Source organism: Pleurodeles waltl, chromosome 12 (assembly GCF_031143425.1).
Source record: "Pleurodeles waltl isolate 20211129_DDA chromosome 12, aPleWal1.hap1.20221129, whole genome shotgun sequence".
NCBI classification, from domain to species: Eukaryota; Metazoa; Chordata; class Amphibia; order Caudata; family Salamandridae; genus Pleurodeles; species Pleurodeles waltl.
This window is the reverse complement of record NC_090451.1, coordinates 528515785-528543310: the sequence shown is the minus strand read 5'-3', so window position 1 is coordinate 528543310 and position 27526 is coordinate 528515785. Positions and strand designations below refer to the sequence as shown.

Sequence of the window (27526 nt, the reverse complement as noted above, 5' to 3'; positions counted from 1 at the left end):
GCGCCCGAGCCTAATCTTTGCAAATGCCCTGGTTTTTGTGAGATGGGAACAACAGGATCTCAAGCATAATGGGAGGAAAGACAGTTACTGGGGAAGGGAAGTGCAGTGCCTCGTTGTTAAAGGACAATTTATACCAAACCAGTTTCATGTATTATTTGGATAGTGTAGTATTTACTTCTACTGTGAGATTAACAATACATCTTTTTTGTAAAGAGGACTGGGCTGGACATTATGTTTTTGTGTGGGTTGTTTGATTGTTGAGTTCTGAGCTCTTGCCCCCAACACAACCTTCCTGAGAAGCCTGTAACTGTATACACTTGTCACCAAGTGCGGAAAAGATATACTGGGACAGGCTTGCAGAGCCATAGAAGGACAGACCCAAGGACATCAGTGGCAAACAGCTTCACCAATCATGGGTACTCCCCCAACGTGGTCTGATAACATGTAATACTGCATTTTTTTAGAAAAGTATATAGGACTTGAAGTGCACCAGGAGCACAACTGCCCCACCTGCAATTTATAGATTATGTCCCATAATTACTCAATTGAAAACAAGCTAAACAATTGTATTACCAATTAAGAATTCTTTGCTGGTTTTGAAGCACCAATTAAGAATTAGTTGCTAGTTTTGAAGCTCCCGAGTCAATCATTTTGAGAGTTTAAAATGAACTACACTGGACAATGATTGTTACGCGTTTGTAGCCAAGTAATGTTGTTTTCTATTGTTACAGACAATAAGTATTTAGCCAAGATATGGATTAAGACAAAAACTCGTGACATCTGGAAGGGTATGCCACTCTTAACGAGGTTTACATTGACAATCTGGTGACTGGAAACCAACCATGTATGTCATATATATCCTCAATACTATACTTACACAACAGAATATTAAGCACCTGGACCTTCATGATCAGAACTACTGGATTGCTGTTCCCTTAAATGGCAAGCCATTATTAACCACTTTGTTGCTTTGATGTTTGCAAAACTCTGTGCAAAATCTTTTTTTTAAAATGGATATTAGTTTCCTCAAGCACATGTACCTCAACAATCTCTTTCTGCAATAGTATGATTTTTTTTAGCACACTCATGGATCTCTATTGGTTTAAGTCAAACATCAATTTCATTACAGACTGAAGATATAATGAAAAATGTAGAGCTACTGTGGCTTTTTTCCAACAAACATTCTCAATATTTTGCACCATTTCTGAAGTGGACAAACAAAAATCCCAGAATTCTAAGCCAAGGAAATGCTGCTGTGAGTGCCGCCTGGGGTCCAGCAATTTCAAAACTGTTTGAGTTTTCCTAGGCAATGCAATCTGTACAATTGCTTATGTAACATTGCAACTGACCACATTTTGGCAGAATCAGAGATAATGGTGTATTTTTCATTTGATGACAGATTTCTAATTCGATATAGAAATTATAACTATATATTTTCTAATTCTGTGCGACCGAAAAGTCAATTTGGGGCAAGCCAGACTTCCCTTGCTGTGTCCGACTAGCCAGGAGAACTCCACAGACACTGTGACTGGCTGGCGAAGACCTTTACTTTAACAAATGTTTTTGGTTTTTAAAGTGTTCTGTAGACACACGAGGAGGAATAAAACATGAAAGTAAAGAGAATTAATTAATATAAAATTGTTGTACGTTGCTGCATAGTAAATATCATATACAATACGAGAAGTCTCAGCTTTGATATCAGCAGCAACCAAGCCTCGTCTTTTTAGGTTATTTTTTTGTGGGAGGGATGGTAGGATTGCAGTCTCCTTGGGCATGGGTGTTAGTATTTGTGCAACATGTGCAATTAGCCGTATGTAATATTCTGTAGGGTGCCACCTATACATATATAAACATTGCTTGTGTGTCATAGAGTGAAGGGAGATCAGTGGTATGGTGGAGGCAGAGCTCAGGAAAGTTTAGTGTTGGATGTCTTAGTTAATTTCTCCGGGACCGATTTCCATTTCTGTATACAATAGGTTTATCTGTGCCTAATGCTAAATTATACATGAACGGCTTTTCTTCAGCAGCCCAACAGAGTACAGCTGCCCATCAATGTTTGCTAGCTTGTGCATGGATACCCTTCCAGGATACTGGGATCCAGTGCTTGATTAATAACAGTGCTAGGGTCTGTAAATCTGCTATTGTGGTTCCTCTAACCAACGTGCAAGGATTTCCCTGACAAACATGCCTCAGGGGATCAATGTAGTCGGCCTACTCTGGCATCATTATTGTTGTTTACTACTTCTGCCAAGTTATCTTGTATCACTGAGCAGTTCAATACAGTATCAATGTAATCAGTAGCATTTACATGACTTTACAGAGCTTGGCTGGTGTAAGGTTGGGTAGATGGAGATAGTTACATTGTATTAGCTTTACTGTTCCTGTAGACGTGTATTGTATAAACTAACATGTTCCAGTCGATCTAATTAATTTCTGCCCTTTATATTATATCCTATCATGTAATCCCTGCCAAGACTTAACCTCTAACTTTGCTCCACAGGCTTTCTGGAGCATGAGGGCAATGGGTTTAGGGTGCCCAAAAGTGATAAAGTGGGTGCACTGTATTTTGTAAATAAGCTGCAAGTGAAATTTCGGTTTAGGCTACCTATCTTTTGATCACAAATATCATCCCTGAATTGCATGGAAATATGCCACAATAATACATTTAACACACCATAAGATTTCTCATGCTGGGTGACAGATCATCCTTGCCTTGATTTGCTGGCCGAGGCAATAAAATGAACAAGGCGTGTCAGATTTTCAGCATCCTTTACCTCAAAAACATTGTTGTTGGGGGCGTGGCCAATATGGCGGCGTGAGTGGATGCGTTTTGTCCGTGCTCCGCCGCCAGGACCTCTGAAATAGCTTCGCGGCCCCGGATGGGGTGATGCCGGGGGTCTGACGGAGCGTGTCGGACGCCCCAGACGGTGAGGAGCCCCGGAGGGCTCGGGATGCCTGCATTGTCGCCGAACGGGACAGCGGAACCGCGGGGCCTGTGCCGACCCCCGGAGTAGGCGGGCGTGGCCTGCGGTGGCTTGGGCTGCGTGGCGGCTCTTGAGCCTTGCGGCCTTGTGGCCCTAGGAGTGGTGCGGCGGCAACCCAGGAGGGCGCTGCGCCACTGGTGCCCTGCAGGGCTGTAATGAGCACTTGAAGGGGCTGGAGTGCTAGTGCCTGGGAGCGGTGGGGGCTGGGCCCACAGCGGGAGGCACGGGTCAGCTCCCGCTGCTCCAGGCATCTGGATTAGGGCGACGAGCAGCCCTTGAAGAGATGAGGCCCTGGGTCCATGCATCGGCGGTGCAGGCGGCCCACGGAGGACCTTAATGGTGCTGTGATTTAAGGAGTGGCCAGGCAGCGAGGTGAGCTACCATTGTGAGAAGAGGTCAGTGGTGATTGGTGGCGACGCTGGGCCAGGCATTTAGATCCTGGGCGATGGGCAGCCCCTGGTGAGACGGGACCCAGAGCCCACTGATCGACGGGGCGGGCAGCCCTCGGAGGTCCCTATTGGCGCCAAAGCATAAGGAGTGGCCGAGAAGTGAAGTGCCTCGCCACTGAGAGAGGAGGTTAGTGGTGGTTGGTCCCTTCGCTGTGCCTGGGGTGATCCGCGGGTGTATTTCTGAGGAGGCTTAGACTGATCTCGACGCCCGACGCGGCAAGGGTGCTGGAGTGATGGCGTCTGCTAAGGGCAAGCGAGAACGGACAGTTAGAGATATGCTTACGGGGGCTTGCACAGTGCTGGGCGGAGCTCCAGAGGGGCCACCTGCTGCGAGGGCTGGCGAGGTGGAAGATGACGAAGGTGCCCCGGTGACGAGGGGCTTTCTTGCCTCCCTGTTCGACTCGCTCTGGAGCAAACTTCAAGAGCTTCGTCGGGACATCTCCCATGAGGTGAAAGAACTGAGAGCAGAAGTCACCTCCCTCGGTGAACGGGTGGCACAGGTGGAAGATGGCGGATCTCCAACAAGAATGCATCCGCTTGCGGGAGCAACAGGATCTCCTCCAGCTTACAGTGGAGGACCTAGAGAACCGCTCACACCGGTATAATATCCGCATTAGGGGAGCACCGTCTGGGGCTGAGAAGGACGACATTGGAGAGTTTGTGGTGGAACTATTTCGCTCAGTTCTTGGCCCAGAGGAGTCCCAAGAGATTATGTTGGATAGAGTGCATCGGGTGGGCCGAGCTCGGGGTGAGGGAGATCGTCCTCCGGATATCCTGGCTTGTGTCCACAATTATGGGCTTAAGGACAGTATACTGCAACGAGCACGCAATCTGCCGCAGATCCAATTAAGAAGGCCCCAGCTTCAATTATTTCAGGACCTTTCAGCACGAACTCTGCAGAGGCGTCGTGAATTTAAACCTATTACGGACCATTTACGTGCACAGGACGTGTCATATTCTTGGGGCCATCCGTTCCGCCTTATCTTTCGCTGGGAGGCACAGCTCCATCAGGTGAAATCCATATCAGAAGCGATGCGGATCCTGGGACTGGTGGAGGGTGGCCAGGACCTGAGTGTGCAACCAGGCCCGAGTGCAGAGGTCCGACCGAGTTGGAGGAGAAAGGAGAAAAGGAGGAAGCAACAGAGACCTACCGCATCGGAGCAGTTAACGGAGCGGAAGTCGGCAGTAAATACTGTGGCAGCTGGGACCAATCTCTGAGTCTGGGGCGTCTGATGACTGCTGCCTAGCACTGGGTCGCTTACTTGCTCGCCTATGGGCTGTCAGGGAGGGGCCTGGGCGGCGGGATGAACAGGCTTTGCTGGTGAACTTGAGGGGGTTCCACAGCCCAGTCAAGACTTTTTCCTCTTTGGAGAAGAGTGTGAGAGGACTATATGGTTGTGAGCACCTGTTGTGCGCAATGGTTGTTGGTGTGCTTCCCTGGGAGTCCGGCCTAGGAGTAATCGTGGAGGTGCACCCCCGTGCCCCCTTGCCTCTGGGTGACCTACCCTCACCAACGACATGATAGTTAAATGTATACGTTTGAATGTTCGGGGGCTGAATAACCCAACCAAACGGCTAGCAATTCTGTTGTGTCTAGAGATGTTGGGGGCCACATTTGCCTATTACAAGAGAACCACTTGTTACATAAAGATACATTCCGCATGCGCTCACGATGGTTCCCTAGGCAGCTCTGGTCCTCAACTACTACAAAACATGAGGGGGTGGCGATATTGCTCTTGAGGACGTTCCCCGGGGAGATAGTTGGGAAGATACATGAAGTTCCAGGTAGGTTCCTGGCTATCAGAATGCGGCTTGGGGCGTTTTTCATTACCGTTGCTTCCCTTTATGCCCCGAACTCCCAGCAGGAGGCTTTTTTGAAGCAGTCAATCTCCCCTGTGCTTAGCTCACCAGATAGCGCTATTTTAATAGGGGGGGATTTTAATCTAGTAATGGACAATGAGCTCGATCGCTTTGGACAGACTGGGGCAGTGTCGGAGATGGGGCGTCAATGGTTGGCGGAGTGTGGGCTTGAGGATGTCTGGAGCAAGTCCCATCCGACACTGCAAGATTATTCTTTCTATTCTGCAGCGAACAAGAACTATGCCCGGCTTGATCTTTTTTTTTAAGCTTCGCAAGAGTTCATGTCCCGGGTGAGAGAGGCTACGATTGAGCCCAGGGCCTTGACTGATCATGCCCCTATTACTGTTGAGCTGGCTATGGAGGTAGGTTGCGTCGGTACACCGAGCTGGCGCTTTAAGGACTCCTTGCTCCAGAGTGAGTCAGCAGTGGAGTCGCTTTGTCGTTCGATTGTGGATTATATTGCCTTTAATGATGATGGCAGCACCTCTATGGAAATTGTCTGGGAGGCATTGAAGGCAGTAGTGCGGTGAGAGGTTCTGGCACTGTCGGCGAGGGATAATAGAGCAAGGAGAGAGGTGAGAGAAAGGCTAGAGCAGAGAGTGGCTGTCCTGGAGCGTTCCCATAAATCGACTGGTGCGCCTAGAATTTGGCGAGAGCTAGAGAAGGCGAGACAGCAGCTGAAGCGATTAGACTGGGATAGGGCGGAGTACGCAGTAGCACGTCTTAAGCACAAGTATTATATTGGGAGCAATAGATGTGGAAAGCTGTTAGCGCATCGGTTGTGTGCGCAGCGTGCTGCGTCAACAGTTACATTGATTCATTCCCCCTCTGGTGAAGTGGCCTGCGTGAGTGATCAGATTGCTGAGGCCTTTGCGGGGTTTTACCGGGGTTTGTATGCGGCGGATGCGTGGGACGAGGTGGCTCTGGACTCTTATTTGGAGGGTGTAGCAATCACCCCTCTTGGGGAGAGGGAGGTGATGTCATTGGACCAGGAGATAAGGCTAGAAGAAGTTGTATCAGCGATTTCCCGCTTGAAGAAAGGGAAGTCCCCCGGCCTGGATGGGTTCACGGCGTTGTTCTACAAGACCTTTTGTGTTGAACTCGCGCCGCTACTCACCCGACTTTTTAATTATTTTCGGATGACGGGGACCCCAGCGCCTAGCATGCTTGACGCTACTATTACGGTTATACATAAACCGGGTAAGAATCCAGAGGAATGTGCTTCGTATAGGCCTATCTCGCTTCTGAACATAGATGCCAAATTATTTGCAGGGATACTTGCCTTCCGCCTTAATCCTTATATGCCAGGCCTCATTGATCCAGATCAGTCAGGTTTCATTCCAAATCGACAATGCAGTGATAATACGAAGTGACTTTTACATCTGATAGACAAAATGGATAGATCTCAAAGAGAGGCGCTTTTTCTTTCAATTGACGCTGAAAAGGCGTTCGATAGGGTCCATTGGCATACCTTTTCTGGGTTTTGAAGCGTTTCGGCCTGGGTCCGGGCTTTCGATCTTGGATCCAGTGTGCTTATCGCTCTCCTATGGCGGTGGTTCGAGTCAATGGTGTGCTTTCTGCGTCGTTTCCAGTTGAGCGTGGGACTAGACAGGGATGCCCACTTTCCCCCCTATTGTTTGCGCTATACATGGAGCCCTTTGCACAGCGCTTGCGAGACAGCCCCTTGGTTTCTGGCGTGAAATTTGGTGGAGACCACCACCTTATTACTTTATACGCAGACTATGTGATTCTTACACTTGCGGAGCCTGCCACCTCTTTTCCTGCGTTTATGGAGTTGTTGGCTGAGTTTAGTCGGGTTTCGGGATTTAAAGTGAATATGCAGAAGTCCCATGTCCTTAGTCTGTTTTTGAGCACGGATCATGAGGAAGATCTGCGAGCGCGGTACCCCTTTATTTGGTCGACTTCGCATCTTTCCTATCTGGGGGTTGAGTTAGCGCCGTCTGCTGCAAAAACGGTGAACCTAAATTACAAGAAACTGGTACGAGACATACAGCGGGATCTGGAGGTATGGGGGAACCACAAGCTATCTTGGCTGGGAAGGGTGGCCGCGGTTAAGATGACGGTATTGCCATGAATATTATATATTTCAGGTACTTCCATTGACCCCACCCCCCCGGACGATTGCTACCCCCCAATCCGCGGTTTTGAAATTTATATGGGAGGGTCGCCCGCCGCGCTTAGCGAAGCAGGTTCTATATCGTCCCAAGAGCAGTGGGGGACTGGCGATCCCATGCCTTCTGAGATATTTCCAGGCGGCCCAGCTGCGCTTTCTTGTAGAGTGGAGTCGCCCACTTACGGAGAAACACTGGTGTTTTATAGACCAGGCGGTGGCTGGCTCTCATATTTGGAAGGAGCCTTGGCTCCGGCTTAGACATAGGGCTAGAGGTCTCTACACTTCCCTGATTACTGGGACAACGTTGCGAGTGTGGGATGAAGCGGCTTGCCGTTTAGAGTTGACGTCTTTTCCCTCCCCGATGACCCCCAAAGGTGCGAACCCTGATTTTGAGCCTGGACTACGCCTGGAAGGCCTTAGACATTGGTATGGAAGGGGTTGTAGAAGAGTTGGAAGTCTCTTTGACGAACATGGGGTTTTGTCCTTTGATCAGATGAGAGAGGCCTACGGCTTAGTGGAGGCGGATAGGCTAATGTATTACCAGGTGCGGCACTGGGCTCTCTTACCGGCGAACAGGGCGTTGATGGATAGACCTCTCCCGCCATTTGAGAAATGGCTGTTCTTAAAGAAGGATGATAAGAGAATTATCTCGGAGCTCTATTGCCTTCTACAAGGAGCGAGCCGTCCGCCGAAGTCAAAGGGCCAGCTGAGATGGGAGAGGGAACTGGAGAGAGATCTATCGGACGAGGAATGGGACAGCATATTCTATAGAACACACCATACAGCCTATAGCGCGGCAGGGACAGAGACATCATATAAGATCGCCTCCTACTGGTACTATACTCCGGCCCGGTTGCACGCATGGGATCATGCTAGGACAGACCTTTGCTGGAGAGGTTGTGGAGCTACGGGCACACTGGTACATTTGCTTTGGCATTGACCCAAGTTACATCGTTATTGGGGAAATATTATAGATGAGATAGATGTGGCGTTCCAGGTCACGATTCCGAGGTTCCCATCGTATATCCTACTGGGGCTGCCCAACCCCCTTACTTTTCCGTTACGATCTCTAAAGGGGAGGCAGATAGGTCAGGCACTCAATGCAGCGCTGCAATTGATTCTAGCGCTTTGGGGAACAGATAGGGTTCCGACTCGTGTCTCATGCCTCAAGAAGCTCTGATTTATCCTTGCAATGGAGAAACTTACGTTGGCCACCCAGCAGCGGTCAGAAGACCTGGGTGCACTGTGGAAGCCTTTTATTCTGATTCTCTCTGTAGAATTTACTGAGCTGACATGCCCAACCTACCTGAGAGTTCTGAGGCTGATTTGAATTATAGGTTGGAGCGCGGGAGGGGGTGCTAGATGGGAAGTGCGATTGATAATGTGAGGTCAAGGAGGGGAAGGATAGATGGATGACACGGTCGCTTGGGGAGGTACTGTTGAAATGTTTCTTCGTTGTTTTTATCTATGTTTGTGTGGTCTCAACTGCGGGGCTGATATTATGGAGGTCTATGGGTCATCGCCAGTGGACACACGGTCTAGCAAGGTGGAGACCCCTCGGGGTCCATATTAGCATGGTTTGGGGATTTAAGAGAGGAACCTTTGTACGAAACTATGATGTGCCATTGTGCTGATGTATATCATTTCGGCCCTGTGCTGAGCGGTGTTTTGTATGTTTTGATTCTTATAAAACAATAATAAACAGATTTGATCCTAAAAACATTGTTGTTTCCTTCAGTCTTTGTCACACAGGAACACAAAGATTCCAAGGCTTGACCCGAATGTGGGCTCTGATAAGGCTTCTGAATGTGGAGCCACATACATGCGTGGGTTTTCTATGGGTTTTTAGCAGGGATCCACACACTAAGACATCATAGAATATTTTTGGATGGGTGGAGAATGCATGGGGGACTGTGCAATTTTGGGCCCGGGGTCCCAGTTACCCAGGACATACTAGCAACGCCATAGATTTCTACAAGCTAAATACATAGCAGAATCCATGCTGATGTGAGGTGCATGAATTTAAATACGTTATATGACCCAGAATCACCTACAAAGGTCAAAGTATGAGCAAAAAACAAAACTCACAATTTCTTCCTTTTCTGTGGCGGAAACCTCCATAATTTCAGTCAAATGGCAAAGTCCCACCATTTAATGATCCCACCCTACTCCAGATAACAATTAAACTCCACATGCTGGTGGGATTGAGGCACAACCCAGAAACAGGCCAAAATTGTGAACAGGTAAAGACCACATTGACACTATATTGAACTGACAAGGTCAAACATTTGGCCTGTTCCTGTCATTTACAATACACCTACCAGCAAGGAACAGGACACTATGTGGATTCACTGTAAGGCAAAAAAAAATCCAGACAGTATCCGGCTCCTCGCTGAGGTGAAGACATCTAGTTGCTGTTTGGATTCTTTGGAGTATGTGCCCTGGTTCCTCGCATGGTTAGGTTCAGGTTAGAATTTGAAAGCCACATTCTTCTGAAACAGAGGCCCAAAGGCCAGAATATTTCATGACAAGGCGTGACAATTTTCTGTCCTCCAACTAAGCTCACCCACCACCACAGGATACAGTAATCAAAAAACCATATCAACAGACAGCCTTATACTTACATACCAACGTTAAAAGATGGTGCTAGAACTCCCAATACAATTTTGAAAGAAAATTTGTTTTTTTTTTATTTAGAGTATGGTATTACGCATGGATACAATTGTCCAGCAGAATTCACATCTTGAAATAGTGCAGCTGAATTGATCTTGAAATTTTTAAAGGAAATTCAGCACTCTGTGCTAGGTGGAATGCAACACACACCATACCGAGGAATTATGTATCAGATCTATAAAAATGCCACCTGTGCCGGTGTTGTTATGTTTTATGTAATGTTCTCTACTCCGCAAAATTCTGGTTGAAAGATGCTAGCAAAATTTCATATGCTGATCAGTTTCCACATTATCAAATAATCAGCACAGCCCTGAGAAGAGAGGAGGAGGGACAGAAATAGGAAATTTCTGGTAAGTTTTATATCTTGCAGGGAGGCGTACCCAAAGGCAACTAACTTGTTCATCTAATGAATACTCCTTCCCATACATTTAAAATCTTGAAAGATTCCCGCAGGAATTTCTCAAAAGAAAAGTCTAGTGTGCTACCTTCTTAAATCTGAAAATAATTTTATCGGAAACACCATATCTAATTGAGACTCCCTCCTTCCTTTAGATTCAGACAGTAGTGTCTGCGGAGTATAAAATGATGCAGAAATACCATCTTGATAGATTTCTATTACAAACACTGAATGAATGCGCACGGGCACAAAAAGCTTATGGAGGCTCTTTCTGCATCACTTTGTCATTTTTCTAGAAAGAAAAAGAGAGCTAGAGGTTGTATGTTCCCACCAAACCTTTTTTGGTGTCAAATTAATAAACAGGTGACTATAAATCCTTTTTACCACACAGGAGCTGGTGAATAATCTGGGGATCAAGCAATGGAATTTTTCCTCCACCTTAAGGGGATGCAGAAGTGGACAGAATGAAGGCAAGGCTATTTACTGCGCAAAATAGAATGTAATAACTAGTTTCGGAAGAAGGAAGGCCAAGTTCTTAAAACAAATGTTTCAGGAAAAAAAGCTAGTATATTGTGGTTTCAAACAGAGTTTTAGAAATTTACCAGCTTTTCTACACGGTGTAATGGCAATATGAAATACTAACTTGATAGATGAAGTAAGCATCAAGCAGGAATGTTTCAATTCGAGGAGTGAGCCTCATAAAGAATGTAAGTGGGGGTCCGTCGCCTGGGTAGGAATTGAGTAGGAAGTGCATTGTAACCTGACCTCTTTGAAAACCGCCCCCGGGATAATGGAACCCCCATGGCGACATAAAGATGCCAGGGAAACTATAGAGCTTGCTGCATCGGCCTATCCACATTGGAGCTTTCGAAATTAGACAGACGCCATCTTGGACAGACAAGCTGCTGCAGGCTGCGAGTCCCATAGGAGCCTGGGTCTTCTTTAGTCTGCCCTCACTCCCTGCCACGAGTGTCCCAGACGAGGTGATTCCTCTCCACAGACCGGTGCTTACATCAGGAGGGAATTCCTGAAAGCAGGAGGATATCTATGACTGTGAAAAGGAACAACTGTTGATCCTGCAAAATGACCCCGAAAGCAATCCCAAACACACCAAGCCGGTGCTCCCAATGGCATTTAGAGCCGCGTAGCTCCCCACAGGACCGGTCCCCAGACTGAGCCACAAAAACACTTAACACCAGAGGCCGCCATTGTAGAGAGGACGCTTCCTTAATGGAGCACGCAGATGATGTCCTGGGCTGCTCCCTCGAAAGGTGGGGAGGCCCTGGAATTGCTGAGAGGACTCCCCGGGTTCATCGGTGGAATGAGGTGCTTGGTGATCTATCTATATATAGACATAGGACTGAATTGGACTGAAGACTTTCTCCTCCTATTCAACATCACATGGCGCATCTAAACCATCAGGGTGCAATGTCAACTAAGTCCCCCTAAGCCACCATCTCAAGAAGGATGCACTAATACAAGCCCTGGCCTACATGTGATCAGGGGACATTAAAAACTTCCTCAAATACAACTAGATCAAATTCATAGGACTGCATCGGTTACAAATCACTCCCACCATGTGCCAGATATCTTGGCCATGGGTGCACCTCTTTGTTGAAAGGAATCTATAATGAGAGTAACCAGAAGCAAGGCGGAGCTCGTTTTTAGAGGCTCCAAAGTGCAACTTTTTCAGGATGTATCTCCCATAATCCTGAAGACGCATAGAGACCACCCAGTGAGAGTTTTCCTTGGGAACCGTAAGATTAAATATCAATGGGGTCACATGGGAAGGCATACAGAGAAATATACGATCATTAGGTGAAACTAAAACATTACCAGGTCTCGTAGTAGACCCTGAAGGTGGAGCTCCACATACTGGACCCTGATGGAACAGAAGAAGTTTTGTCCTGAATGGAGCACAGTGGGCTCCCACAGAAGAGAGCACACACCTAGACAATGCCGCCAGCAAAGCAAAAGCAGATGTGACCATCTACCTCCAAAATACGATGCAGGAATCTCCCAAACCAGAGACATAAATGAATAGTCACCAGTGGATTGCTGATGCATCATGATTAACTAGGACATGGGACTGAGGAGAGGGACTGGTTGAGATTGGACTACGAATGGTGACCTTGCAACCCCCTCCCCTCCCCCCACGCATCCCAATAGAGGACTGCAGAACCTGAGACTCAAACCCTTAACATGTATCCTTATCCTATGAGAATTGCACTTTTTGATGGGACACAACTATGTGCTCACCTATATCCATTGGATGATTAAGTTTGGTTCGGCCCTGTTGGCATTTGTTCACTGGGGAATTTTCATTGGAGAGCTTGCTGGAGATTATTACACATAGCGCAGCCTAAGGGGCTAATGATGGGGATGTGCAAGAAAGAGACAGACACACAGGGAGGCTGGGATCCTGGACCATCAGATTCTTTAACTTACTGTGTGACAATGGGGCACTTACTACAGATAAACTCATATCATTACATGTAAGAGGACTTAACTCCCTAATAAGTGCAGGCAAATATGAAGGTACCTCCTACATCAAGACGCAGATATCATTTTTATGCAAGAAACATACCTACTGAAATTAGATCAGTTGAGGATGAAACACCCTAGATATCATCATCATTTCTGGGTTTCTACCTCCATCAAAACAGCGGGTGTTGCAATATTAAACAAAATAACACTAGGACAAACACAATTGGGGGTACATAAAGATCCCAATGGAAGATACCTTAAACAAACTACGGAAGTGAAGCACAACACTCATATTATTAAATCTATATGCTTCCAACACAGTTCAAGATTCAAATATCCACTCCCTGCTAAAGGAATACCTTCTGGGCGCACAAGGGGACATAATAGTGGGGAGGGGGTGATTTCAACTTCGCTTGGGAGCCCTTTCTGGATAGGCGAGCCAACTCATGCCAGGGGAGGTGTGAAATGTCGGCCCTTTTTAAGAAGGAAATCACTGAGCTAGGCCTGTTAGATGCTTGGTGCCATTAACACCCCGATGGCCATGATTACACATACTTCTCGCCCATCCATGCCTGGTACTCCTGCATTGACTTGTTGATCACACATTTCCTACTCTTATCTCTGACAAATCTCTTATCACTGATATTTCTATATCAGATCATGCACATGTACAGGGAGTGCAGAATTATTAGGCAAATGAGTATTTTGACCACATCATCCTCTTCATGCATGTTGTCTTATTCCAAGCTGTATAGGCTCGAAAGCCTACTACCAATTAAGCATATTAGGTGATGTGCATCTCTGTAATGAGAAGGGGTGTGGTCTAATGACATCAACACCCTATATCAGGTGTGCATAATTATTAGGCAACTTCCTTTCCTTTGGCAAAATGGGTCAAAAGAAGGACTTGGCAGGCTCAGAAAAGTCAAAAATAGTGAGATATCTTGCAGAGGGATGCAGCACTCTTAAAATTGCAAAGCTTCTGAAGCGTGATCATCGAACAATCAAGCGTTTCATTCAAAATAGTCAACAGGGTCGCAAGAAGCGTGTGGAAAAACCAAGGCGCAAAATAACTGCCCATGAACTGAGAAAAGTCAAGCGTGCAGCTGCCACGATGCCACTTGCCACCAGTTTGGCCATATTTCAGAGCTGCAACATCACTGGAGTGCCCAAAAGCACAAGGTGTGCAATACTCAGAGACATGGCCAAGGTAAGAAAGGCTGAAAGACGACCACCACTGAACAAGACACACAAGCTGAAACGTCAAGACTGGGCCAAGAAATATCTCAAGACTGATTTTTCTAAGGTTTTATGGACTGATGAAATGAGAGTGAGTCTTGATGGGCCAGATGGATGGGCCCGTGGCCGGATTGGTAAAGGGCAGAGAGCTCCAGTCCGACTCAGACGCCAGCAAGGTGGAGGCGGAGTACTGGTTTGGGCTGGTATCATCAAAGATGAGCTTGTGGGGCCTTTTCGGGTTGAGGATGGAGTCAAGCTCAACTCCCAGTCCTACTGCCAGTTCCTGGAAGACACCTTCTTCAAGCAGTGGTACAGGAAGAAGTCTGCATCCTTCAAGACAAACATGGTTTTCATGCAGGACAATGCTCCATCACACGCGTCCAAGTACTCCACAGCGTGGCTGGCAAGAAAGGGTATAAAAGAAGGAAATCTAATGACATGGCCTCCTTGTTCACCTGATCTGAACCCCATTGAGAACCTGTGGTCCATCATCAAATGTGAGATTTACAAGGAGGGAAAACAGTACACCTCTCTGAACAGTGTCTGGGAGGCTGTGGTTGCTGCTGCACGCAATGTTGATGGTGAACAGATCAAAACACTGACAGAATTCATGGATGGCAGGCTTTTGAGTGTCCTTGCAAAGAAAGGTGGCTATATTGGTCACTGATTTGTTTTTGTTTTGTTTTTGAATGTCAGAAATGTATATTTGTGAATGTTGAGATGTTATATTGGTTTCACTGGTAATAATAAATAATTGAAATGGGTATATATTTTTTTTTGTTAAGTTGCCTAATAATTATGCACAGTAATAGTCACCTGCACACACAGATATCCCCCTAACATAGCTAAAACAAAAAACAAACTAAAAACTACTTCCAAAAATATTCAGCTTTGATATTAATGAGTTTTTTGGGTTCATTGAGAACATGGTTGTTGTTCAATAATAAAATTAATCCTCAAAAATACAACTTGCCTAATAATTCTGCACTCCCTGTAGAACAGTCATGGAAGGTAAATAGAAGGCAGCCAAACACGTCCCCCAAGTTTCGGTTAAATATGCAAGATCTGCAAAACCCAGAGGACAGTGAATCGATTCAAGAGGCGATCAAGGAATATTTCAATTGCAATACTCTCCCAGGCACTCCTTAGAGCCACAATTTGAGGTGTTATTACCTCGGCTGACACAGCCAGCAACGGTTTTAAGAATATTGATGACAAAGTGGGTACAGCACACAAAATCAGACTACACAGGCTAGATCTTATGTAACTTGGGTCAAAACTAAGGGAGGAACACGGCACAAAGTGAACAGGACAAGCAGATGGCATTTTGTAAATTCCATCAAACACTCTACGCCCAGCCTCCTGAAATCCAGTGTACATTCAGACTATCTCCTATCGCCCAGTCCCAAAGTGAACTCCTCGATGTGCCCATAGACACAGCTGAACTGTATAGAGCCCTTCGCACCATGTAATTGTGGAAGGCACCCAGTCTGAATGGTCGTCCTATATCTTATTATAAAACCTTCCTCCTGCAATTGCAAGAGCACTTATTAAGGGTGTTTAACGTCTTCACAGGGGACACTATACTCATGCCCACAAAGTGTGAGTCTGAGATTGCTCTGATTCCCAAACCTGGTAAAGATATGTGTTTTATTAACCAATAGCACTTCTCAACTCACACGCAAAGCTCTATACCAAGAAACTCACTTGCAGACTCAGACTTATCAAACCAGATCAGGTTAGGTTTATCAGGCAGCCTAAAGAGCAGACAATCTTGGACACACAGCACACTTGATCGATAAAGTCCTCAAGCGTATCATACCAGCTCTAATCCTTTCATTAGATATAAAGAAGGCATTTAGGTAAAGTCATGGCCACATGCTTTGCTCCCATGGCGTTCAAGGCTGAGAATAAGCATGTCTTAATCTGCTGGAATATTATTGGGTGGCAAACCTGTTATAAATCTCTGAGTGGGTAGCCCGTGAGAGGGAGAAACATTGGTTCCATATAGACCGAACTGTTGTATGCTGCCCCCTCTGGGACCTGGTGTGGTATCACGCACTCACCAGCCAAAAAGCATTTATATTGCTACCTCCACCAAAATGGTATTGGACATATGGGACAAAGTGGAACTTAAAGAGGGTCTGACTACTTTACATCTGTGAACGCATTACCTGCGCAGAACCCTGATTTCACTCTTGCAATAAAACCAGACTCATTTTGTGAATGGGAAAAAGGAGACTGCAGGACACTGAGTGACATGTTTAGGAATGGTCATATTAAATCATTAGACCAATTTAAAAAGGGATTCCAAGTTGTGGAATCCTCAAGGAGGCAATGCTACCAGCTCAGACCTAGGGCGCTACACCCAGTTAATACTAAGGCTGCCATTCGGCCTCTCAGGCCTTGCGAAAAACTCATTCATTTGTTTGAGGATAAGAGGTCTGGTGTCCATAACTACCGGACCCTGAGAGACTCAAGGCTGCTAGCTAATACACCTGTACCAAACACACTGGGAGACAGACTTAGAGGCCTCAGTCTCTGGGAAGGGGCATATGGCAAGCCATCTCAAAGATCTCTAACAGCATCCCTCTGAGAGACTCTGCCTACAAGATAGTGTATCAATGTTATCTTTCCCCTAAACAACTAAGCAAAATGTAGCCTTTGATGTCCTCACTCTGCTGGAGATGCTCATAATTCACAGGGGACTTCATGCTTATGTGTGGTTATAAAAACATTCTGGAAAGAATCCTAGGTCGTAGGATATCCCATCCCAACAGATCCAGGTATCCTGCTATTGGGGCTGCAGCCAACCAATATGGAGGGTATGACTCAGAAGGTCGGGAGACTAATATGCAACACATCTGGAGAAGCTAGGCATCTCCCTTTACTGGAAGAAAATGAAGGGTGCTGTCATCAGCATTGTGTATCCACCACTTATGGCACACCCTGGCAATAGAACAAATCTCACACATGCTAGCCCTAACAAACAAATTCATCACAAGACAGCAACCCATTATGCAGCATATGATAAGACTAAAATATAGATGCTTCCTGCCCTAACATTTTGAGAATGATCCAGATATTCAATTGAGCAGAATGGCGGCAGGGGGAAGTGAGAGCTGTAGCTATATAGAACACTGGCTCCACAGACGAAACAACTTTGCATTTTTGGTCACCCCCTTGCTGCTCACACCCTCCAAACGCCCCTTCCAATTGTTGCTTTACCCCTTTAGTTTATAGTCTTGTTTGGTCTGGGGTGTTTTTAAGGGTTAGAATGGGAGAGAAGGGAAGGGTGGCTTAGGAAATGTTTTAGAGTTTTATATACCTTTTTTATAAACATGTTTAACCACCTGTATCCTGATGCTCAGAGATTTGTTCCCAATGCTGAAGCTTATGTTCAAGTGCTATTCATTAGTCTGTGTGTCTATCTTTATATGGCGAAACACTTTGAGATTTTTAACATTTCATTAAAAAGATTTCAACAAAAAAAGAATGTAAGTATGATGGTACGGTCCTAAAAGGGCACTATAAATGGTAATTAAAGAAAATAATTTACAGGTTTTCAAGCCTCTCCAAGAATCTGGACACCATAGAAATGTGACAAAGTGAAAACTGTTTTGGAATTTACCCAAAAGTGGAAATAATTTCCTAGGAACCACAAAAACAAAATCTCTAAATTTAATAAATCTTTGGTACATATAGAAAGGAAAAAATAAAATATAATCTTATTAGGGATTAATGTGTTTTTTGCTGTCACACACCGCAAACCTTTTCCACCTCCCAGGTAAACCTATATGGTTCAAGTACATTGGGAAGAAAGTATCACATTTACAATGTCAGCAGCAAGGAATTAAGCTTTTAAAGATCTCCTCTCAAACTAGGCATCAGAATTTAAAATCTGTAAAACTAGCTAAATTAATTCAATGCAGAAACTGGGTGCTCATCTACAATCTAGTAGTTTACTCTCTCTCGGGGCAATTTAGAAACTACCTTGCACAAAACAGCTCGTTGAAGTGATGGTCCAGTGCTGGAACAAAGAATGACAAGGAAAAGGTTATATTCAAACTCATGCAGATGTGCAACCCTCCAATGGCAAGGTGTCTGCCTGCCGCATGACAGATCCTGTGAGGCTGGGGACTCTCACCTTCTAAGATGGTGACTGCCTGTATTGCGAACTGGCAGAGAGACGCTTAAGACTCCCTGCGCCCCTGATGTCTGCCAGAGGAGCCTGGTGGCCGTGTGCGTGGAATGTTGGGCCCCACTCAGCGCTTCCTTCTCCTCCAACTGCTGATCGAGAAAGGGGTTGGTGTCTGGGCTGTACCTTGGCTGTGCTGTAGCAGAGGACTCGGCTGCAGGCGAGGTGAGCCCATTGTGGTACGACCTTGCCTGCTGGGGCCGAGAGGGCATTTGCTCTGTATGCGGTGCAGTGCAGCGGGGTCGAGACAGCTGTGGTGGCTGATGGTGGGGTGATCTCCTGGCGGGGAATGATCCTGCAACCCCATCCTTGGGAACAAGAGTGCAGCTGATGCCCAAGACCTGCGTGAGGCAGCCAGAGTGCATTGCTTGACTCAGACAGGAGGTCTAGCCCCTGGGGGACACGGTGAGCGGCGGAACTTAAGGACAAAGTCATGGCTGGGGCTTGTGCCACTCGCAGTGTGATTGGTGGGGCCTGTTGAGGAACTCCAAGGAGCCGGACCCCGGAAGACTCACACAGTGGATGAATGGGGGTTGCGCTCCAGATGCTCCATTTGGGCAAATCTCAAGGCTCGGATGTATTTCTAGTTGAATTCCACAAAGCCACATGAGCCCTTACTGGGTTGCATTTGTTGGGAATCTTTCAGGAAGCCCTGGAGAAGAACTTTTTACCCTTAAACCTTGGAATGGCGGACATTGCAGTTATCCTGAAACCCTGTCAGCCACCGGAACGATGTGAGTCGTACCACCCAATTTCTCTTTAGAATATAGAGGTCAAGATATAGGTCAAAGTTTTAGCCAACCAATTAATCAGACTGGTACCCCCTATTTATATTGCGCGAGGGTGCCCTAGGATGTACTATAAAATATGGAAGAGGTCGGTGGCCTATCGCAGGATCCACCTGGAGCCATGCCCTGAACCACGGATGACACTCGAATAAGAGATCCGAATGCACACTGCATAACTACATTGGAAAGGGGGCGGTGGTGGACGGGAGGTGAGGGCATCAATTAAACGCTGTTCATGGTGTTTCTAATTGATGAGGTTTTCTCAGTGGGTGTTCTTTTAGTATTTTTGGTTCGACTGTCTGACATTCATGATGTAAATGTTGGCATTACTGAGCACAACATATTGTTTATTTACATGGTCCTCATATGTCTTTATTTGTTACCTTTGTCGTTGGTGTTCGGATATTGTTGAATGACTGTGTCAAAAATCCAATAAAAGGTCTTTGATAAAAAAAATAACTGTTGTTGTAGCTGTGATTGAGACGCTGGCAGGAACATTAGGAGGTACTGTGCCCATCTTCATGAAACGTGTTATTTATGAGATTGACAGAAGGGTGGAGATGAGCCATATAATTTTACAGTAGCTCCACTTTTATATGTTACTCTAAGGTGCGATCAACTTCTTCATCAAATAGTTTTTCATCGTCAAAAGGCATGTTGGTCAAGCAGGTGTGCATATCGCCACATACTACGCTCAAGCCCTATGACTTGATTACTCCTAGCATGCACGACTTGATTTGAAGCATCCATGCAGTCAGTCTTTGATTAGCTGACTTTGCCAATACAGGTTGAGCCGTTTTCGATAGAGCATAGGAATATATTATGTACATGGCTAGTACCTGAAGGCTCTTAGCAGTGGGCTTGCAGACGTGAAAACGTTCTACAGCCGCGGATTTCGCTTTCTGTAATTACAGCGTGTGTACAGAAGGGAAATAGTAGTGTTTTTTTGTTAAAGATACTTGCGCCACTAACCAATCCGGTGCAGGTTGAAGTGTTTAAAAATAGTTCAGTTGCTCAAAGCTTGTCTATTCTTTACTGCTCCTAATCTTGCCTCACTGAAGGGAAATAATGGTTCCTCAGACTGAGAATAACTGGCATGCATTTACTGAAAATATTACACTTGGAAAAGAAGATTTTTTTAATGGTGAACTTGATGGATGGATCGAAGACTCTGAAAACTAAAGCCTTCGAATATAACCTTAAAAGAGTGATAAAGGTAGACAGTTTTTCTGGTTATGAAACATTTCTCTTTGGCGTTGGTTAACTTAAAAACATACCATGGGAACATGCAAATAAGTAGACTGAATGAAGGCATCTTATGAAATTAAATTAATCTGGATGGCACCAGCACTGTTGTCTTATCTTTCGTGTAGTACTTCATATTCGCTAGTCAACAGTATGTGGATTTATCTATGGAGAGTTAAGAGCAAAACAATCAGGTAAAGTGTGCCTCTCTGAACAGGGGTGAGGGGTCTTGTGCTTCCAAAGCAAAAAAAAAGAAAGAAAAACACTTTTTTTGATCTTTTGATCAGCTGAACCGAGGTATGCCTCATGCAAAACTGAAAGCATTAGAACTGCTTGAAATTGAAACAAAGATATAAAAAAAGTGATAATACTGAAAAAATACTGACGTTTGAGGTGTATAATCTTGCTTTTTAGCACAGCCCAAAATGATTAATAATAGACTGCTTTTAACGTTTTATAAAAGTTGAAACAAGTGTCACAGCGTCATGACAGACAACAGGGGTTATCCAAACATTGTAGATCAAAGAGGTATACTCACAACAGAAAGCTTACCTACAAATAAGCCGGCTCTCAAATTCTCCCACTTCCAAGGGAGAGAACTTGATTAGAATATTTTGTTTCTTCAAGGCTGGTATGGTGCCACAACTTGGCTCCAAAGTAAAAGGAAGAACATCTGGGCCAACTGACAGCAAGGAAGATACACTCTCTAATACACTTTCTGGTCGGCTAGTTCCACGGCTTGAGGATGCTTGTGAGGAGGTGGTATCACCACCAAACTGAGAACCTCCTGTAACAAGTAAGAAAATAGGTAATTGTTTTTATTATTTAATAAGAAATAAAAAACATGATGGCTGCCTCATCTCCTTTTGTTCTCTATTACACAAAACTATTTTAAATACAAGTTTATCACAAGTGCCAAGAAAAGTTCATAACTTGTAAATGGTGCCCTGTTTGTCACTAAAAGAAAATGGAAAAGATACTCACACCAAAAAGTCAAGTTTTCTTAAACCCCGGTTTATTCACAGAATGATAGTTTCCAAATATGGCGCTCATATGAAAAAAGACCAATGAATTTGTATTTTTTTCAATTCTGTATTCTCCTCCCCCAACCAATTACTTTCAAAAGATCATCAAAGTCTTCACCTCTTTGGATGTAGCATGAAGCTACTATGCACAAAAAGAATGATTCACTTGCATGTGAATGTAGAATTCACAACTACCTGTTGAACATCTCCAATCAGTAAATACTTGAGACGTTATTCAAAGGCCCCACTGCCATCAGCCATGTAAAAGTAATCCAAAGAAATGATTGTGATCAAAACAAATCTCAAATGGCAACAGTAAAACCTATACAGAAAGAAAGCTTAGACACTTGGCAGAAGTTGATAATAGGCTGATTATGAGCAATGCATATTTTATTACACCACACAGAAACAATGAGAGTCCGTGAACGGTTTTGCCAAGCCCAAGAAGGATTTCATGGAAGACCAGGGGTCCAACATCGAGTCGGCCAGAGAAGGTTGATGTGTTCAACGCACCCAGTAAATACCACTCCCTTCCATCCTTCTCTATGCCCCTCTTTACTGTTGCCTCTCCTCGGATTCCTTTCCCACCCACTCTGGTTTATTTACCTTCTTCCCCAATCACGATCATGCAGTCCGGGGTGGTGGCAGGGTACAAGCTTGGATGACAGGCTACCTGCGTCCCCAAACCGCGAGTTAGCACAAAAAACTTTCGTCTTTACTCTGATTGCAACCCACAATATTGCAAGCCATGCTTGAATAAAAAAGTATGTTTTCAAATATAAATATAGAAACCCAAATTGAAAAAATGTAATCAGTGGAACCAGTGCTTTAAATGGGCCAGTACTGAGTACCGGCACTTTTTTATTTTGAGAGGGAGAGTACCGGCATATCTCAAGAAAAACGTAATACTTTTAATTGGAGAGTATCGGCACTTCTCAGAAACAAGCAGGTACTCTGGTACAGAGTACCTGCACTTCTATTTTTCCATTTAAAGCACTGAGTGGAACAAATTAGAACCGGGGTAGGCATATCTAGACATCTCTCATCCAAACCCCGCATTCACTGAACTGCACCGCACCACGCACGTCGAAAACAAGATGTTTCACCTGTTACAGTGTGCTCAAATAATGACGAGGGTGAAACTCAACAAGGGTAACTTCAGCTCGAAGTGGATGACTTGTTCACAAACAGTGGTGTGGTCAACATTTAAGTGGGTCTATTTCACAACAAAGGACTATGACATAGAAAGCTGTTGGGTTTTAAGAAGAGGTACGACGCTTATTCAGAAAATTATACTTCTCAAAAGGCGCAGTCAGATTCAGTTTTTCTAATTTATTAATTAATTTGCTCTGAGTCTGGGAAACCCTATGGTAATATGTTTGCAAGTTCATTATCTTAGGAGTAATACTGGAAACCCCAACTGATCCCAAAATGATCCGCAGATAGACTAGGTACTGTGCCCTGGGCTTCTCAGGATCAGTGCTCTCAATTCTGGGGAGGGGAGACATTTTCTCTGTAGGTGTGCAACCTTTTATGTGCTTCCTAACAAAGCTCACTAATGGAACAACGGAAGAAGGGTTTCCTTTACTACCCGTAAATCCAAGCCCCTAAAAAACTGTGTTGTGGGCAGTGCTTAATTTGTAAATAAAAATGTGCCGGTGCCCAAAGCCCTCCTCTTAAACACGCGGCTGCGCAATTAAATGTGGAAACAGGGATTACTGAGGCACCGTAATCCTTAAATCATCTCGGGCCTCTTCAATCCCTATAAAGCCACTCCCTGCCCCTTCAGCTCATTCCTGCAGCTTTCTACTTTCTCCCTTTGTGACGCTTTTTCGTTTTTCCCTTCCTCGTCTTTCCCATATGTGTGTTTTGCTCGCAGTTAATGCTTGGGACAGAAGAATAAGCCCCGGCCCTCAAAAATAAATGCGGTGCTCAGCACCGGAAACAACAAGCACAAGAATTTATCTAACACTTTACAATCGCATCTCCTTTCTTTTTGTAGACATGTAATTTCACAGGGTAACAACTGGTCAATGAATTTTTTTTTCACTTTATTCTGCTGTGGCTTCCAACACATTAAAAACATATGGCATAGTAAGTACTTAATCAAGTGGCCCATTTGTTGCTCCAGTCACATTTCTCCTCAATTTATGGCGATCCAGCGTTACTCTCAAGGTACAGATGTTGCTCGGGGCGCCAGAGAGCAGGTGCGCAAGATGGCCACACTCTTATGATGCTCCGGCATTACTGGGGCATTACCCGCCATCATCCTGCCTCCCTAAGCGCACTGGGGGGCCCTGGGGCGTAGCCTGGTCAGTAAGAATGGGGAAGGGGGGAAAACACTTCAAATTTCCGAACAATCACGCTGACATATAATGTGAATATAAATTATACAACAAGCAGGGCGCGCCAGAGGGGCTTAAGGATAAGGAGCAGTGGGAAGGAAAGAGGAATGCATATTGGTAGGGGTGCTTAGTAAAAGCAACACAAACTTTTTGTAAAATAACCAAGTTTTTGAGGACTTTCAAATCAAAGATAACAGAGAGTGTTTGAGTTTTGTCAGGTTGTGCAAACAAAAATCCCAAGTGAAATCTGACAGACATCACCAAACCCGACTGAAAGGACCTGTACCCAACTATTCATCAGAGAATACATTTATTAGTGGGGTGTAACACCCCATACACCCCCCCCCAGAATATGCCCCTGAGGCCCTGGTTTAGTGAGGAGGCGCTTTACTATTGCTGCCCCTTTGAGGATTGACCGGCTGGGCCCTCCTACTGGCAGCAGATTACAGAGATTGCAGCGCTGTAGCCTTGGTGACCCCGTTTGACATTAGGCAGGCCGTGAATGATCGTGACCCGACGGCAGTGACTATTTTGTCTCGGTGGCCTGCTGTCCTGCTGGCCCCTGACGTTCCGACAGGGAATCGGAGGCGGATCTCCCTAGAGGTGACACGGGCCATACTGGGAGAACGGTGAGGGCTCCACAGAGCACCCGCCAGTGTCAGTGAGGGCCGGGCATTGCGTGGGCCTGCCGACTGGGCCCACGCCCCTTCTCCTGCTTCCTCCAGTGATTGCGGTGGCCGCTTCAGGGGCGGTCTGGCTACCGCCTCACTAACAACGCTGGGCCTGGAATCCGCTGGGCAGCACCCACTGCTGTGAGGTACCTATGCGGGGACGCCCAACACCGAGCTCCGCTGCCCGGGCACTCTTCTTGCCTGAATCTCAGGCCTATCACCACTCCCGGCGTCATGGCACGAAGCTGGTGACAGGCTCGAGTCCCCATGCTTTGAAGAGACACTGTTGTTGGTGGGGGTAGGGTTTAACCCGGTATGTCCATCTACTGACACCCTCCTGCGGGTTTCAGCATTGGGAAATGGTGCTCTACCTCTCTGTGCACTCATCTGCATGTTCGTCACACTCACATAGTTGGACCGCTTGGGACAGGTGTCAGCGCGTGCCCTCCCCACGCGTCGTCAGGTAGGGTTGCGTGGGACCCGGTCCCCCTCCTCACTAACTTTGCACCATCACCTCGCTGTGCCGAGCGGGTGTAAGCATGGTCCTACTGTAATTCCAGTTGGACCCTAAGAGGTGTGCAGGCTTCCCATTGATATGTGAATGGTCCAGCCTTGGCGTATACAGGTTAGGGCCCTGCTGGGGGATTTGCAGTCGGTGTGGATGCCCTTGAGGTCAGATTTGGGGATTTGATGTACCCAGTTCTGCCTGCCTGCTGCACGCTTGTTAAAACCACTGGTCTCCTAGTTCCTTCTGGGGTCTGCTCCAGTGTCTTAAGGTGCGGCCTGATCGGAACATCTCTGTCAACTGACCCCCTCCCAAATCTTATCGGATTTTTTGTGTCTCGTATTGCTACCAGTTGCTCCCCATCCACTACAGTGCGCTGCCTTTCTCACCCCTGCCTACCCCCATTGCACTACACGTCCTGCATTGCAATGGGGAAATGCGACGGCTGTCAGGCTAAACTCTATTTTGACTCCTGCCGGGCTCTGTGGGTTGTCAAGGCTGAAACTGAAAAGCCAGGCGATACGGGCGCGTCCTCAGCTGCTGACTCAACCGACATGAAAACACTCTTGTTAGCGATGCAGAAACGTTTCACCACCATCGAAACTAAAATGGACTCCATGTGCAGTAGAATGGATGCCATTACACACAAATGGACGGCTTCAGGAGGCTGAGCAGCGCACATTGGTGGTTGAAGATACTGTTTCTTCCCAGGGTGACAAACTGCTCAGTGTGGCGATAGGTCCTCAAGCCATCACAGCGAAAAACAAAGATTTAGAGGCTAGTCCCGCCATGATCTTCATATTTTGGGTGTACCCGAATAAGCCAATACAGGCAAGCTGTAAGATTCTGTGGAGAAGATAATCATTACCCTGTTAGGTACTGATTCCTCCGCAAAACTCCTAGTTGTTGAACGTGCCCACCGCCCTCCGGCTGCCCGACCTCCGCCGGGAGCCCCCGCATGTTGCCAGGCTCCTTCCTTTCTACAAGTGTGATACTGCACTTCGTTTGGCCAGGGAAAAGCGCTCTCTAAACTTCGACGGCAAAGACGTTTCTCTTTTCCCTGACTACACGGCAGCAGTCCAGATGGCAGAACGCAAGTTCCTTCCAGTTAAGTTGAAGCTGAGACTCCTAGTAACACGTCCACAGAGGCATGTTACTTGAATGCCTGCAACGATTATGTTGTAGGGCGGGTAAATCATGTCATCTCAGCTGATCTCTCTGGCCTCCCACCCTTTAATACCCAGTCACCCAAGAGTCTCTGTGCAACTACAGCTCAAAGGGTTTGGCTTCAAATCCTGGGAGAATCTGTACCGTGACGGTCTCTTCATCTCGCATGCCGGTTTTTATGGGGGGGGGGGGGGGGGGGAGGAGAAGAACGGCCTCCCCTCTGGAGGTTTTCACAGACATCCATCTGAAACATAATGCCAGGACCACCACTTCGGACTTTTCTGCCGAGTCCTCCATCTTTCACACACTTCACAACCTGCTCCAAGCCACTAATACACGGCACCTGGTTTCCGTATTTCATTGCTCTGTACCGGCCGAATCTGCTGGTTATGGTGGTCCTGCAAGAACTCAGTGGGAGCTGGACACTGGAGAATCCTTAGAGATGAGCAGTGGAAGCACTGCTGTACACAGATGAGGCAGGTGTCATCTAGTATAGGACTTCACATTATAAATTCGTCCACAGGTCTTACTATACTCTGCCCGCTTGTGTAGATTTGGGCTTCTAGTTTTCTATATTTGTAAATGGAAGAGAGGAAGGATTGGGGCCACTGATTGCACTGCATATGATATGAATTCATCTCCAGCTATTTTTGTGACTGATTTACATTTAATGAAATTTTAATAAACACAATTAAAAAAAGGGAAGGTACAGAAGTTGCTAAAACATACATGCAGTTGCATTACCTAAGAGTAGCTTTCACACAGTGAACAGATCATTAAGATGTAGAGATTAGATACTCACCACAGGGTTTACAAAACCAATAACAAGTTATAGCAATTGTACTTCAATGGGGCTTTTTATATAGTCTTCATAAGGAAGAGAATGCCCCAGTCATGATTTCTCCGACTACTTTTTGCTATTTATTAAAAAAATATAACAAAATATTTAAAATGAGGAGCTACAGAATGAACCTGGCTGCTGCATTCTGAACCATCTGAAGACAATGCACCAGATAGTTAGGGAGCTACTGATATAACACATCTGCATAGCCTAGTCTAGTTGTTGTCAAGGCATGGACTATGATTTTGCGGGTCTCACCTCGTAAGATATCCAGTATCTTTCTTAGTGAGCATAAACAAGTATGTGTCATGGACACAATTAGGGACAATAGATAAACCTATGCCACATTTGACTCCTAAATTTATGTTTACAGTAGTTTGAGGGGCATTCCCAGCCCAGAAGGCCACCAGTTACCAGACCATAGATTGTATGCAATTCCAAAAGAGCAAGATTTCAGTTTCATCCGATTTACATTTCAGATAGCTCTGTTTCATCCAGTGCATCACATTTGTTAGGCA

The 27526-nt window shown here is 45.8% G+C and overlaps 1 protein-coding gene across 2 annotated transcripts in view; it reads right to left on the bottom strand.

The window, feature by feature from the left end:
- Positions 1-27526, bottom strand: part of HYDIN (HYDIN axonemal central pair apparatus protein) — a 2122366-nt gene that overhangs the window by 192859 nt on the left and 1901981 nt on the right. For both annotated transcript variants that reach the window (XM_069217473.1, XM_069217472.1), the window contains one exon: positions 21007-21241. In XM_069217473.1, the coding sequence (XP_069073574.1) occupies positions 21007-21241 (235 nt within the window). The remainder of the gene's footprint in view (positions 1-21006; positions 21242-27526) is intronic.